Source organism: Schistocerca americana, chromosome 3, assembly GCF_021461395.2.
Source record: "Schistocerca americana isolate TAMUIC-IGC-003095 chromosome 3, iqSchAmer2.1, whole genome shotgun sequence".
NCBI lineage: Eukaryota > Metazoa > Arthropoda > Insecta > Orthoptera > Acrididae > Schistocerca > Schistocerca americana.
Window position 1 is genome coordinate 376,502,097 of NC_060121.1, and position 16,371 is coordinate 376,518,467.

The 16,371-nt window shown below is 43.6% G+C and overlaps 1 protein-coding gene across 1 annotated transcript in view; it reads right to left on the minus strand.

Moving 5' to 3' along the window:
• The window catches only part of LOC124606118 (slit homolog 2 protein), a 627,832-nt gene that overhangs the window by 436,481 nt on the left and 174,980 nt on the right, over positions 1–16,371 (minus strand). Inside the window, exon 3 of the mRNA XM_047138082.1 lies at positions 8,528–8,750. Coding sequence (XP_046994038.1) covers positions 8,528–8,750 — 223 coding nt within the window. The remainder of the gene's footprint in view (positions 1–8,527; positions 8,751–16,371) is intronic.

Genomic DNA, 16,371 nt, shown 5'->3' on the forward strand with positions numbered 1-16,371 from the left:
CTTATACCCTCCACAGCTTCACAAAACACAGCTTCGTTAAAGGCCACCTGAATGGAACAATCGGTCATTTTACATTGTAATTTCTACTTTACAGCAGTACGATCGTGTACTCATCTTCTATACTAACAGTAAGTCACACTCGTGCATGCTTCAGTATGGGAGAACGAATCGACAAGTATGAAGCGATTCCAACGCCACAGTTCTCAGACTAGTCATAATCGCGAAACTGCAACGGGAGAGAACGAAGCCAGTTAGCACCGATGTTTCAAGGTCGCCTTGGTTTGGAAGTATGCAACCCGCAACGTCGGATTCGTCCTCACTCCGTTTCCAATATCTAACCAGCTGTCGATCTTTATCAAGTCTTCAAGTATTCTGGCAGCGCTACGTCCCACAGTAGTTTGCTCCCCTAACAGCTTTATGGATCTCCCGACGTCATCCACATCTACGTCTTAACATACACTCCATAAGCCACTGTGCGGTGCCTGGAGGAGGGTACGTGCCATAAATATTATCGATTTTCTGTCCTATGCGATTCTCGTTTTCAGCGAGGGGAAAATAGCTGTCTTTATGCCTCTGTAAGCGCCCTAATACCTTTTATCTTATCCTCATGATCCATACGCGAGATGTAAGATCATAGCAGCAGAACTGTCGTAGAACCTACTTCGAATAAAGATTTTATAAACTTACTCAATAGGTTTTCAAAGGGACTTCGTCGCCTTTCTTTTAAGGATTCTCATTACAGATCCACGACCATTTCTGTTGCGCTTTCGTATGGGCTACACCGAACTTTTACCATTCTGGTAATGCGTCTCTGGTTTAATTCTATATTTATTGCCATGACTTCTTGAACTTCCTGATAAGACCTCAAATAATCTAACATCGAACCTAATCAGCATTAGTAATGGTCTGACCTCTGAAATAAAATTAGCGCTATCCAACCTTCAGGACAATAAACAGCTTTGCAACATTCCATTAATAATTTGGTCAATGTGCACAACGGAAACACCATTGCATAGAAACAACACTTAAGTGTATTCCTGTTTATAATGGTAAATAAGGTTGGAACAAGTTGTAGAAATTAGGGCTCATAAATGGAAGTCGATATTAAAACACTAATCGTTTATTGAAATTCAAAATCAATCTTATTAGAATATGACTCTTGGAAAACAAAACCCCAGAAAGCTAATAAATACTGAAGTTACTGACATTGGATAATGATTGACATCGTTAGGAAGACTGAAAGAAGAACAAATCAGAGTTCCTCATCTGTACAATTCTCATTTTCAAATAAACAATAAAGATAATCAAATGAACTCCGCATCCAAGATGCGCAAACAACCAGGTAAATGCTAGCTGCTCAGAGTACGGGTTCTGAGATGTGAAACTGATACCTCACGCTACAGCAAAATGCGACAGTTCTACATCTGCATACATACTATGCAAGTCGCCGAACGGTGCATGGCGGAGGGTACCCTTCACAATTACTAGTCGTGCCCTTTCTTGTTTCACTCGCAAAGAAAGCGAGGCAAAAACGACTGTCTATGTGTCTCCGTATGAACCCAAATTTCTCGTGTCTTCGTGGTCCCTAAGCGAAATGTATGTTGGTGGCAGTAGAATCGTTCTGCAACCAGCTTCAAATGCCGGTTCTCTAAATTTTCTCAATAGTGTTCCTCGAATAGAACGTGCCTTCCCTCCAGTGATTCCCATTTGAGTTCCCGAAACATCTCCGTAACACTTGCGCGTTGTTCGAACCTACATCTAATGAATCTAGCAGCCCGCCTCTGCATTACTTCGATGTCTTCCTTTAATCCGATCTGGTGCGGATCCCAGACACTCGAGATGTACTCAAGAATAGGTCGCACTAACGTAATGTATGCAGTCTCCTTTACAGATGAACCACAGTTCCCTAAAATTCTCCCAACGAATCTTTGCTATTCCAGTGCTCACATGCTCGTTCACGGACATTTTGCAGATAATATCCACATATGCCGCTGAATGTACCTGCAAATTATGTCATTGTATGGCCCATAGCGCAAGAGATGCGTGAAAAAATGCCGCATCATGCATGAAGTTTCAATACATTTATTCTTCACTGCTAAGACACTTCTACAGTCGAGACAACTGAAGGAAATCCCTGATATCTGCCAGCGCTTTTGACAGGTTTGAACTGCGAAACGCAAACGGTTGTAGGCGAAAACAATAGCTGTCAATATAACAATGAAGAGGCCTTTCCATACAGATGTTTACAAAATCGCGTTGTGGACAAGCGAAGAAGCTGCGCATAGTATACAGAAACTGTACACTGCAAACATAGTTCATTTTTTCTTTTCGTTTGTAATAGAAAATTGGCAAAATGAATACCCGGGCAACGAAAAAACTATATGACCATTGCTCGCCTGGTCGAGTTGCAGTCACGTGACTCGATGACGAAAGTATACAAGCGTAGCAGAGACGAATGGATAAACGTTGTAGCGACGATATGGTCCGCAAATGGGGAAACCCACTAGCATAAACGACTTTCAGAAAGGCTAGATTGTTATGACTCAGTTCCTGATAACAAAAATCTCGGAAGGGACGCAGCTGGTCGGCTTTTCGCTTGTTATTGTCTCGAGTATCTATGGAAAGTTGTTGAAGGACGGTGAAACCAACGACAGAAGACAAGGTGACGTCCACGCCTCATCACAGATCGTGGTCGACAGAGGCTTATTCGCTCCCTCGAAGCATCTCAGGCAGCGACTGTGGCAAATATAAGGACACTGCTGCTGCAGGAGCAAGTGTTTCGAAGCATACCGAGGCTCTGTAGCACATAACTTGTAGGTATCCCCATTTCAACCCAACGACATCGTCAATTACGATCGCAGTGGGCACGGTATCATCGAGAGTGAACCATGAAATAGTTAAAATGTGTCCCCTTGTTGCATAACTCGTTTTCTTCTTACCCCCAGGTCTATGGTTGTGTCCGAACACACCATCATACAGACGAACAGCTATTCGAAAGTTCCACCGCACCATGGACATTGGTCAGTGGGGTCAGTATTATGCTGTGAGGGGCTATCGCCTGGGTTTCTATGGGACCTCTGATATAAGTCCCTAGGTACCATGATAGCTGTAGCCTATGTGGACTGTACTGTTGACCACGTGCATCCATTCATGCAATGTTGATGATGTTTGGTTTGTGAGGCGCTCAACTGCGCGGTCTTCAACCCCGTACAAAGTCCCAATTTTACACAGCCCAATTGTTGTACACAGTAAAGTCTAGACACTGTAACGAATGATGATGAAATATGAGGACAACACAAACACCCAGTTCCCGGGCAGAGAAAATACCCAACCCAATCGGGAATCGAACGCAGGACCCCGTTATCCAGAGGCAGCAACGCTAGCAACTAGACCACGAGCTGCGGACCCCGACAGCGATGACAACATTCAGCAGGGTAACAACGTATGTCATAAGGCCAAATCCCTGTTACAATGGTTTGAGGAGCAGGATGGTGAAGTCACATGAGTATCTCGGTAACCAGATTTGCTGATGTGAGTCCAATGGGATACAAACGGGACGTTAAGGGGCGCCCTGCAAGTCCGCCAACTACCGGCTCGTAATTTACGGGAATTGCGTGACGTGTGCATAGACATCTGGTACCATATACCTTTAGAAATCTACCAACGACTTGCCGAATTCCTGCTACATAGTACCTCTCCTGCATCGTGGACCAATAGGCAATTAAAGACGCGGTCATATTGTTTTGGCTCGTCAGTGTACTTGTGAATACAGATTGCTAGCCAGAACTTAATATAAGCAAGTGACACATACACATATTGTACATACTGTGTGAGCCCTTAAACAGGACATGGCGGAAGATACCTACGGAGATTTTAGTCACTCTCTTTACGTGTCTATTAACTTATTCAGGTGATGCTGTACCTTCTGATAAACAGTTATTTGATATAAATTATAGCTATTATCATTCGTAGTATGCAAAATAACAAGTTATTGCAAAGGAAGTTCTGCATTTCATATCTCATAAATATGTGATACAATTTCACAACAGGATTAACTGGTCCTTATGACTATCATTTAACGCAAATACCTGGAAGTAGTGGAAGTGGCAATGCTTACTGATATCAACAGTCACGTATTCTCAATTGCAGGTGACGCAAACAGCTGACTTCGATTTATTGACAGGCTGAGTTACCGTAATAGACTCGCATTTAGGCGGAATGGGATTCAATTCTTATCTGACCATCCAGATTAAGATTATCCTCTATATCTCTAAACCGCTGGAGGGAAAGACCTGGATGTTTTTTTGAAAGGGACACAGTTGATTTCTTCCCCCCCCCCCCTCCCTCCTTGACAGCTCCATTTCTAAAAACCTCGTCATCCACTGCATGATAAACCCCTACATTTCTTTTCTTTTGTGATTTGTAGGTAGTTATCTAGAAATGCGCTTTATAATATTCACATGCAGACTTAGGTAATATTAATCGTAACATTCCTGCTGCAGTTTGATCTGGTACTAGCTATCTGTATTTCCATTGAATAAAGGGAAGACCATACATTGGAATGAAAATTCAGTAGCCCACACATTAAAATAATGCTGCTGGATGGAATGGTTCAAAATGGCTCTGAGCACTATGGGACTTAACATCTGTGGTCATCAGTCCCCTAGAACTTAGAACTACTTAAACCTACCTAACCTAAGGACATCACACACATCCATGCCCGAGGCAGGATTCGAACCTGCAACCGTAGCGGTCACGCGGTTCCAGACTGAAGCGCCTTTAACCGCACGGCCACACCGGCCGGCCTGGATGGAATGGTTTCGCCACGTTTTAGAACTATGTTGTGCTCTCGTAATGTGTTGTGACACGCTAAACTAACGATCCTCGTTGGCTTTGAAGCCATTATCACGACATGAGTAGCAGCTTCCGGAAGCTACAAGTGTGTCACACCGCATGCACAACGTGAATACAGTAACATCCGCCTACAGTAACGTTACGTGGCAACAGGGTCATACTACTGCGCTGTTATTCACGGCCTCCGCCTAAGCTACAAGCAAGAACGTATGCAAACAAAGGCAGTTCAGGAGCTAACTGGAAGAGGTACGTGAACTCTCCTACTTTCGCGCTTTTATCTTGTATCCTTTCTCTTGGTCAGCAACACACGCTGTTGCTAGTGTCAGTTCATAGTGTCTCTCGTCCAAGTAGAATCATAAGGAACAGAGAGGAATTAGTTAGCAAACTTTCTGATCTAAGTGCCCTCCCATGTACAACCATGGTCTCACTAGATGTCAAAAGCATATATTCCAGTAACCTCACAGATAGGGTTGAAAATATTGTTAGGGACAGTCTTAGGCATTATAGTGCTAGGCCGTTACAGAAGATGAAGGATATCTTGAAGCTTCTGCATTTAGTTTTAAATATCAACTAGTTCAGCTATGGTGATGACATCTACGTTCAAAACCATGACCTGGCTATGGTTTCCACTTTGTCGCTCCGTTTCGCAAACATTTTTATAACTGATTTAGAACATCAGATTTCCAGTGACATACCTGTGCACTACAGTAAGGTGCTGCCATGGTCACGGTATGTAGATGACATCTTTCTAATATATAAATGTTCTGACGATATTCTCCACGGTCTTAATGGTTTCATTGAGCACATACAACTCACAGTCGAACATAGAGTAAATGGGCTTTTACCATTTTTAGAGATATTGGTCATTAATTCAGGAAATTCCTTTCAGTATGGCGTTTATAGGAAACCAAGAATCAGGGATTTGGCCATTCACAGTTCTTTCTCCTATCTTCTACAGTATAAAAATGGAGCTTTCCAGTCAGTGCTTTATAGATAACGTAATACCCCATAATCTTTAGTGGCTTATAAACGCGAATATAGGGTCATCCAGTTCACAGCACGTTTAATGGGCACCACGCTGGTTTGTCCCGGGTATTAATAAAGGTCTTTTTACAAAAAGTAAAAGGAAACAGCCGTAGGACTGCTCCGAACCAGGTTCAAATTGATATTATTCATCTACATTACTCCTCGTGCAGCGGAATGACCTTAGGGTCAATTCTTATCATTAGAATTCGTGCTATGGAAGGTTTCAAATATACAAAAGATATGGTCGCGGCATATTTCATTCCTAGGAGTAATGGGCCTTTGCTTAAACACAGAGAGAGTACGAAAAGGATCCATCTGACTCGTCAGGTGTTTATAACTTTACCTGTAAAGAATTCCAGCCAAGTATGTAAACCAAAATGGAAGGTCCTTTGAAGTTAGGTTTAAAATGGGTCTGAGCACTATGGGACTTAACTTCTGAGGTCATCAGTCCCCTAGAACTTAGAACTACTTAAACCTACCTAACCTAAGGACAACACACACATCCATGCCCGAGGCAGGATTCGAACCTGCCAAAAGTTAGGTTTAAGAAATGTATTTCTGGTTCTGGTTCCAATTCTTCCTTGATTTCACATTTCTCCGGAACGGGACACTCAGTTTCTGGTATTACGTCTTACAATTTCGCACACAGAACACTAGTGTAAGGTTCTTAATGTCCTGGAATAGCTTTTCGTGCGTTAAGAAAACTTTCAAACCAAACAATTTCCGAACTTAATTAGGTAATAAGACCATTTTGGCTAACTTTGACTACGTAAACAAATAGCTCGTTTCATTCAGCCTCTTCCCCTAACTTCCTCCTCTTTGGTGCCTTTACTGTGGCCATTCTCCGTTTTTAATTTTTTTAAAATTGTAAGAATTTAAGATTTTTGTAAATTCTAAATGTTATATTCATAAATGGCCCACAACAGGTGCTAGGCTTTTATCCATATGTCTGCTATTCACTTGACATTTGCCGTCTCTATTAAAATGTTTATTTTTTTACCCATATTTCTCAACCTTTTCCTTACAGTGTATTTGAAGTTATTCAAGAGCAATCACATTATTCAGGCACATTCGCCAATTTCTTTGGGGCCTATGTTTTGATATCCTGTCAGTTTATTGTATGGCAGTTGGCAGTTGCAGCGTTCCGTTTCGTCGCGGCTACAGCTGAGGTACTGTTTAGCGTTTACTCTATACTCGTCATGGCTCTGAGTACTATGGGACTCAACTGCTGTGGTCATCAGTCCCCTAGAACTTAGAACTACTTAAACCTAACTAACCTAAGGACATCACACACATCCATGCCCGAGGCAGGATTCGAACCTGCGACCGTAGCAGTCGCGCGGTTCCGGACTGCGCGCCTAGAACCACGAGACCACCGCGGCCGGCTTATACTCATCATGCATCCTCCTCCCCATCCCCCCGTTAGTATCGCTTTTTGGGACTTTCCCACATTTTAAACTAAGATTCGGAATCGGATTGTAAAAGTGGCTTGATAAATGTAATGTAAGTATTCAGTCTTGCGGACACTTTTAATCACTGTGATACGGTCGTTGCGTAATTATGTTTAAGGTTTATTTCATCTTTTTATTAAGATTTGCACATGATGATGCAATTTAAATTACTAAATGGTCGTACCTTTAATGCTTCAGTGGTTTGTCTGTAGATGCTGTATGTTTGATACAAATTCCATAACTGATATTAAACTAACTTCTCAGTGATTTAGACGCTTGAAATGTTAAAAATAGCTCAGACCTGGTCATCAATACAATTGTGTATGGATATATGCGTGTACTGAAACTGTAGCTACGCAGTCTATGCACGATGCCGATCAACGCCTCTGGTGCTTGTGTATTTGTGGCCCGATGCGCAGTGACGCTCTCTGTGGGTTTAAAAGGGCGGAGCGAGTGCTGTCTTTCGGCTCGCCCTGAAGACGGCCCGATCGGTATACGGCCGAAATGTTAGAAGAAGGCGTGGATTTTAAGCTGCTGAACACCAGAAACTTAATGGCGCAGTCATTGCGCTGCAAAAAGATGAAGATGCACAATCACTGATATCTGTTCTTGCAAGTTATCTGGCAATTAGACAACACTGGGCATGTACCAGGTCTTTGATCTCCCGCACGCAGCGTCACCACTTTAGGCCGAAGGCCTTCCTGGTCGAAAGTTTTGTTCATTTATTGACTGACGACCACTTTTGGATCAGAAGTGACGTTGGTAACACTGCATTCGACGTAGAACATCATCATCTTATGTTAGTCCAAACATTTTCGTGAGACTATCATGCAAAAATTTTACGTTGGATCGTTCCTTCCGCAAATCACACATTGCAGATTCACCACCAACAGTGTTAGCACTGTGAAACAGTGAAGCTATTCAGGGGCCTATGATGGATACAGTTTTGCCAAAGGCTCATCACTAGGACGTTTCTATACAAGGAAAAAAGTAAATTTCAGTAATCTTTGGAACATACATTGTAATTTTACGTGAAATTCAGTGATGTGCAATGCGAAGTCATTTGATACCATTGTTCACGAGAAAAGTGTTCCAAAGGCTGTAGAATGCCAGATTTTCATGTATTATTCGGATGATCCTGAAACCTCACGAAGAATTTGTTGATAGCTGTAGCAAAACAGAAAGGAGGTACTCACTTCTCGAGGCCTTTGAACGCTTCCGGGTCGACGGCGTGCAGCTTGTTCTCGTACAGCGTGAGGATCTCCAGGGTGTCCAGGCCTTCGAACGCCCGCGCCCGCAGCGCGCTGATGCGGTTGTGGTTGAGGTTGAGCAGGATGAGGTGGTGCAGGTTGTGGAACGCAGCCGATGGGATGAGGCTCAGGTGGTTCTGCGACAGGTCCAGCTGCGTCAGCCCCTTGCCTGCAAATCACAAAGCAGTGCGTGGGTGAGGCTCGTGGAAAGAGCGGGACGAGACGAGTACACAGGGTTACTCGAAACATTGTATTACTACTTCGCCTTGGTATGCAAGGCGGACCAGCACTCCAACGACAGAATTTCGGTGGTTGTTCATAGATGTATTCCGAGTATTTTTCTGTAACAGAACGGGGGTCTTGTTATAGGGTGAATGAATTTCGTTTGATTGGTTCAAAATGGCTCTGAGCACTATGTGACTTAACTTCTGAGGTCATCAGTCGCCTAGAACTTAGAACTAATTAAACCCAACTAACTTAAGGACATCACACACATCCATACCCGAGGCAGGATTCGAACCTGCGACCGGAGCGGTCGCTCGGCTCCAGACTGTAGCGCCTAGAACCGCACGGCCACTCCGGACGGCCTTCGTTTGATTGGTATTGATGTTTTACTAAAAGTATCTGTACAACTGTTTAAAATGCGACAGTATGAACTGTGTGTCTTGCTGGGAAACAAACTTTTTTTGCTTACTCAGAGCACTTGCTGTTGAGAACAGTAATAACCAAGCTTGCATTCCGTGGTGCCTGCAGTATGTTGCGGATTTGATTTTCGATTGTTTTAGTTGTGCGTTAAAGGTTATACATAGCAATCTGGAGAGGTTTACTGACGAAGAGCTGGCCAATAAGCACCTCTAGAATGGATTCGCAAAACGCAATCGCAGAGCTGGAACAAACTGTGATAAAACTGCATGCGTTTCGTACGAAGTTTTATGCGTTAACCAGCATTTTGCGTGTTATTACAGGATGTTTCACTGTAGTAGATTTATTATCACGAATAGAGAGGTAACTTGGGTAAGAAGAAAAATAAATCATGATTAAATTATTAATCTGTAACGAACCACCGGATACATGGATACTTTATACCAAAATACTCAGAGAAAATATCCCCATACGATCTCCAAAAGTTTGTTGGTAGAGTTCGAGATCACCCTTCACAAATTCATTGTGACATCTTCTCATGATGCTCCTGATGTCATTCAGTATAAAAGTGCATCATTTATTCAGTCAAGTAATGACGTAGTATCGACCATGCGACCATTAGCAATTCCGTTAATTCTGCAAAAGTATACTGCACAACACAATAATTAACGATGTAATTGTCTCGCATCGTGATTAAAGAGCTTAATATTTAGCTCAAAGCTGCCTACAACTTTCCTTTAATAGTGCAAAACCTTGGTCTCCTGCGACGTCTCCTTTAAGCTCGACGACGTTTCGAATAGCAAGATGTCGACTCACGTGAAAACCGAGCCTCAGGAAAGGTGTAAGATGGGTTAATGACGTCACATCGGCACCAAATGTCGTGACAATTCTGCCCGACGCCCACATGTCTACTAGCAGGTCCATGAACAGCAGCGTAGCCTAGGTACATTTTTAAAGTTCTCGACAAAGGCGGGGCAGTGGTACCAACGGTTTTGCCGAAATGGTGCTCTTTCAGGTACTCTTTGCCGGTTTATTCACCCATGTGTCAGTGTCGCACGCCTCCGTGATCACGTTACCTCGAAACACGAGGACTGAAAATCATAATCACCCTTTGCTACTTCGGATCACGTTCAGATTTCGTCGACTGGTTTTGAGCGGACCCCAGTCGCTCTACGCTGTACACGAGAATAAAATCTGCAGTCGCACTGCACAGCAAAGGGTCTGAACACGTTCAGTGGGATTGCTTTCCCACGATGTTCTTAGTGAAGGGTTGAGTCGTCCAGGGGTTGTCAGCACTGTTTATCAAGAACGTCGTCGTCCTGTTCGCTGTAATGCGCATTGTCGTTTTAGACTCCAAAATGTGTGTGAATCAAAGCCCCAAGAAAATAGGTTGTTTCATTGACGCCCTTTATTCCACTCCTTGAGGCCTTTTCGTCTCGAATTTGATGTCAGCCGTGTGTCAGAAATGTTTACCTCGGCCACCCGTAAGAAATGGTAACAGCGCGCCAAGCTTTTGCACCATTACAGAGGAAGGTTGTAGACACATTTGAGCCAGATTTTAAACTTCTTGGTCGCAATGGGTGACAATTACGGCGTTTCGGGGAAGTGATCCTTTAGCTGTGTGATTGTAACGTCGCGCGTCGGGGCTCTGACCTTATTGCACAGGCGTCAGAAAAGGGAGTAAAATGTTGGTAAAAGGGTGAGTGACGACCTTCCCACAGGGTGACACGTCCACTGTGGCGGTGAGTAAAATTGTGGTGAAATTTGGTGCTAATGTGACATTTATTCGTTTGTTATGTTCCTTTTGTCTGTTACCTATATACAAGAACAGGCCAAATGTTGCATTTGAATTGGCATGAACATAGCACTTAATATTTCGGCATAATTTCAAATGTGTTAGTGTAACTAAGCATTATGGAGTTTAACTAGACCTGCAGTTCACATGGACGTCTGAGCTCTGTCCATGTTTTCACGTGTGACGAAGCCATGTCTTTTAAAACGTCACCAGTCCCGAGCGTGAAGTAGCAGGGCGCCAAGCTTACGCACCATTACGGAGGAAGGTTGTAGACACATTTGAGTCATGTTTTAAACTTATTGGTCGCAGTGGGAGATAATTAGGGCGTTTCGAGAAAGTAATCCTTTAACTGCGGTGTGCTGCGTACTTACTCTCATTGGTCTCTACTGTGTTCACAGAGTGTTTCGCCGAAGACTAGAGGTATGTGACTGTCCTACAATGAAACTGACATACCTCGTAGGTCAGAAATCCTCCTAGTAGGTCTATCACCAATGAGTTATGGTTTGTCCAGCGAATATACAATCCGGTGACATCAGACAGAGAACAACAACAACAGCCGGCCGATGTGGCTGAGCGATTCTAGGCGCTTGAGTCTGGAACCGCCCGACTGCTACGGTCGCAGTTCGAATCCTGCCTCGGGGATGTATGCGTGTGATGTCCCTCGGTTAGTTAGGTTTAAGTAGTTCTAAGTTCTAGGGGACTGATGACCTCAGATGGTAGGTCCCATAGTGCTTAGAGCCATTTGAACTATCAACATGGGAAAATATTTCTATTCGTATTATTGTCAAGTATTGGGTAATACTGAATCTCATACTATATTACGCATCTCATTTCAAAAATCTCCCTGACTAAAAGGACGTATTTTAGACCATATTTGAGTACGTTTACTGCTGACAACATTCTATAGGAATGGGCTTAGCACCACACAGTAATTAAAGATTTTGGTACAAATAATTTCAGGAATGACAACTCTTACAGAAGGTATCGTCTCACATCGCACAAACTTCTTTGCCGAAACTACAGACATCCATTTCTAATCACAACCTACACTGCATACGCTGCGATTAAATTTGCATTTCGTAAATATAATTTCATTTGCGCTATATTTTGATGGTGCAAAACAAATTGAAAATATAGTATGAGAGGTTTACCATTTTTGAGTACAACAATACGTAGCTAATTTTGTGTATGTATGTGTGTGTGTGTGTGTGTGTGTGTGTGTGTGTGTGTATGCGTGCGTGCGCACGCGCACGTGAAACTGCCTCGTAACTTAGTTTAGGTGTAAACTGAGAATGGTTCTTATGAATAGGAAGCGGTAAATTTCCTTTGTACAGTACTCGGTCTCTACATTTTGCCTCTTTTCATACCACACACATACATACACCCACACAGACACACACACATGTTTGTCAGTTCTCTAAGAAAGGAATAAACTATACATGTTAACAACACTTCGTTTCATACTCGAAAAAAAATGAGAATGCCCGCATAATACATTTAAGTGACTTACCTGCTCATGGTGCACCTAAATATGATACATATGAAACTAAGTTTGCCAAATAAACAGTTGATTACAGTTTATGCAACGTAAGTAGGCTAGTGATTATAAATGGCGGTCTGTGCTGCAGCAAAGAAGCTTGAGAATGTGAGAAATTGACTTCTTTAAGTTTTGTAAATCGTTAACTTATTTTCAAAAAGTATTTTAAACACTTCGTAGTGCAGTTTAATAAGTCATAGCAGCAAAATACTAACGCGAATTCTTTACAGACGAATGGAAAAGCTGGTAAAAGCCGACCTCGGGAAAGATCAGTTTGGATTCCGTAGAAATGTTGGAACACGTGAGGCAATACTGACACTACGAATTATCTTATAAGAAACATTAAGGAAAGGCAAACCTACGTTTCTAGCATTTGTAGACTTAGAGAAAGCTTTTGACAATGTTGACTGGAATACTCTCTTTCAAATTCTGGAGGTGGCAGGGGTAAAATACAGGGAGCGAAAGGCTATTTACAATTTGTACAGAAACCAGATGGCAGTTATAAGAGTCGAGGGACATGAAAGGGAAGCAGTGGTTGGGAAGGGAGTGAGACAGGGTTGTAGCCTCTCCCCGATGCTATTCAATCTATATATTGAGCAAGCAGTAAAAGAAACGAAAGAAAAGTTCGAAGTAGGTATTAAAATCCATGGAGAAGAAATAAAAACTTTGAGGTTCGCCGATGACATTGTAACTCTGTCAGAGACAGCAAAGGACTTGGAAGAGCAGTTGAACGGAATAGACCGTGTCTTGAAAGAAGGGTATAAAATGAACATTAACAAAAGCAAAACGAGGATAATGGAATGTAGTCGAATTAAGTCGGGTGGTGGGGAGGGAATTAGAGTAGGAAATGAGACACTTAGAGTAGTAAAGGAGTTTTGCTATTTGGGGAGCAAAATAACTGATGATGGTCGGAGTAGAGAGGATATAAAATGTAGACTGGCAATGGCAAGGAAAGCGTTTCTGAAGAAGAGAAATTTGTTAACATCGAGTATCGATTTAAGTGTCAGGAAGTCGTTTCTGAAAGTATTTGTATGGAGTGTAGCCATGTATGGAAGTGAAACATGGACGATAAATAGTTTGGACAAGAAGAGAATAGAAGATTGCGAAATGTGGTGCTACAGAAGAATGCTGAAGATTAGATCGGTAGATCACATAACTAATGATGAAGTATTGAATGGAATTGAGGAGAAGACGGGTTTGTGGCACAACTTGACAAAAAGAAGGGACTGGTTGGCAGGACATATTCTGAGGCATCAAGGGATCACAAATTTAGCATTGGAGTGCAGCGTGGAGGGTAAAAATCGTAGAGTGAGAGCAAGAGATGAATACACTAAGCAGATTCAGAAGGATGTAGGCTGCAGTAGGTACTGGGAGATGAAGAAGCTTGCACAGGATAGAGTAGCATGGAGAGCTGCATGAAACCAGTCTCAGGACTGAAGACCATAACAACAACAACAGTCCAAATACATAGTATAGACGGCAACAATGGTTTAGATTTCTGGTGTGAACAAGGAAAGTTCTTAAATACTTTGTGAAACAAATGCCGTTAGCGTAGAGCAGAAATTCTTGAAAGGTTAAGCGTACTGTAGTGTGATAACTCCGCCAGGGGCCACCAACTCATACCGCCAGTGGCCCATGAGAAAGTCGGCCGCATGCTACGCGGCGAGCGTCAGAGAACTGGGCACTGTAGCTAACATACAACCACCCAGGAGGTAGCCGGGTGGACGACGTCAACTAGCATAAGGATGGACACGCTGTGAGGAGCCTGGTAGAAAACTGATGAACCCCTGCAGCCATTAGGATGGAACGTCAAGAACGCACAGTTGAAAGCACGTGAATTATTCTGGTCTGGGAACAGTCGATTTACCTGCCTTAGAAAACGAGAACGTGACGACAATTCCAGCACCCCACAGCCACTGGGAGGATCATGTGAGAAGCGCGAAGAATTCGCACATGGAAGTATGTGAAAGAAACCAGCCTTCTTAAAACGTTGTTTTCTGGACAGCAAGCACATTCTTTATAAATCACGGACGGCGGAAGACTCTGAGATGAAGCAAGGATATGAATCTGTCCAGGCCTCACGCAGTGGGGGCGGTTGCAAAGAAGTGTTGTGCAGCTGATTTCACAACTACTTCGGAAGGCAGAGAAATATTGGCAGAACCTGCCACCAACGATGGTGAACTCGTTGAGAAACAGCCAGTTCAAATGGTTCAAATGGCTCTGAGCACTATGCGACTTAACTGCTGAGGTCATCAGTCCACTAGAACTTAGAACTACTTAAACCTAACTAACCTAAGGACATCACACACATCAATGCCCGAGGCAGGATCCGAACCTGCGACCATAGCGGTCGCGTGGTTCCAGGCTGTAGCGCCTAGAACCGCTCGTCCAACTCCGGCCGGCAAAGAGCCAGTTCCAGGTCACACACCAGCCCACGTTAGACAGGAAATTTCCACCCTGCACGGAGAGGCGTGGTCATGAAACGAGGATCAGTTGCTGGGCGGCATTGCAAATTGAGTCCGCCAATGATAAAAGAGGAGACAATTTCGAGGAACTATTGAGCTGAGAAATGGATGTGGAGTAGAGATCTACAGTCAGTCGGTGAGACAGCGTGGAAGCAAGAGGACATGTGGGCTCTTCCTTGCATCGCCTACATCCGCCTCCCGACACCGCGATATAGCAGCTTTGGTGACGCTGCCCACATCGATCATACAACACGAAGATCGTACCTCGGCGTCGCCGCTAAGCCGCGATTGCTGATGAGGGCAGCCGATTCGCGCCGCGCATCTCCGAGGCGACGCACGTACCGACGCAGCGCCTGCCGCCGACAGCTCTACGCGACTAATTATCACGAGTAATGGTGAGATGATTCGTCCCTCCCACCTACCTCTTAATAACTGAGTCGTATCTGTGGTATTAACGTTCGCTACCACACGTGTTAGGGGTTGCATTTATCGACCTCGGTCCGCATTAGTATCGTTGGACCCGCGAGTCGCCGCTAGCGCCGCTCCGCTGCTTGTATCAACTTTCTAGCGAGCTCTCGTCCACTCTTGCTCGGGACGTCAAGTAGCAAAGCTGCATAGCCTTCAGCTGATAGGAAGCAACCTCTAACAAGGGGCTTAGTAACATATGGCCTAGGTGAGGCCTCAATAGCTATCTGTTTATATGTTGCAGCCAAGAAGAATCGTGTAAAACCAGTTAAGTGCAATATATATTATTTTTTGCAATCGACTTCTAATTATTTTAGTCGTTGCAGACCCAGGCCATGCAGCTATCACCTTATCGACGTTACTTACAAACCTGCTGTGATTTATATGTTTCTATTTACCGTTGGCCATCAGTCAACATTGGCTATGACTCGTTCGTCAACATCAAAACAGTATCTCTTCCATTAATACATCACCTCCTTAATCTCATAACCTTTTGTGTTTGATATTACACTACTAGACACTAAAATAGCTACACCACGAAGATGACGTGCTACAGACGCGAAATTTAACCGACAGGAAGAAGATGCTGTGATATGCAAATGATTAGCTTTCCAGACCATTCACACAAGGCTGACGCCGGTGGCAACGCCTACAACGTGCTGACATGAGGAAAGTTTCCAACCGATTTCTCATACACTAACAGCAGTTGACCGGCGTTGCCTGGTGAAACGTTGTTGTGACGCCTCGTGTAAGGAGGAGAAATGCGTACCACAACGTTTCTGACTTTCATAAAGGTCGGATTGTAGCCTATCGCGATTGCGGTTTATCGTATCGCGACATTGCTGCTCGCGTTGGTAGAGATCCAATTGTTGGCAGAACATGGAAT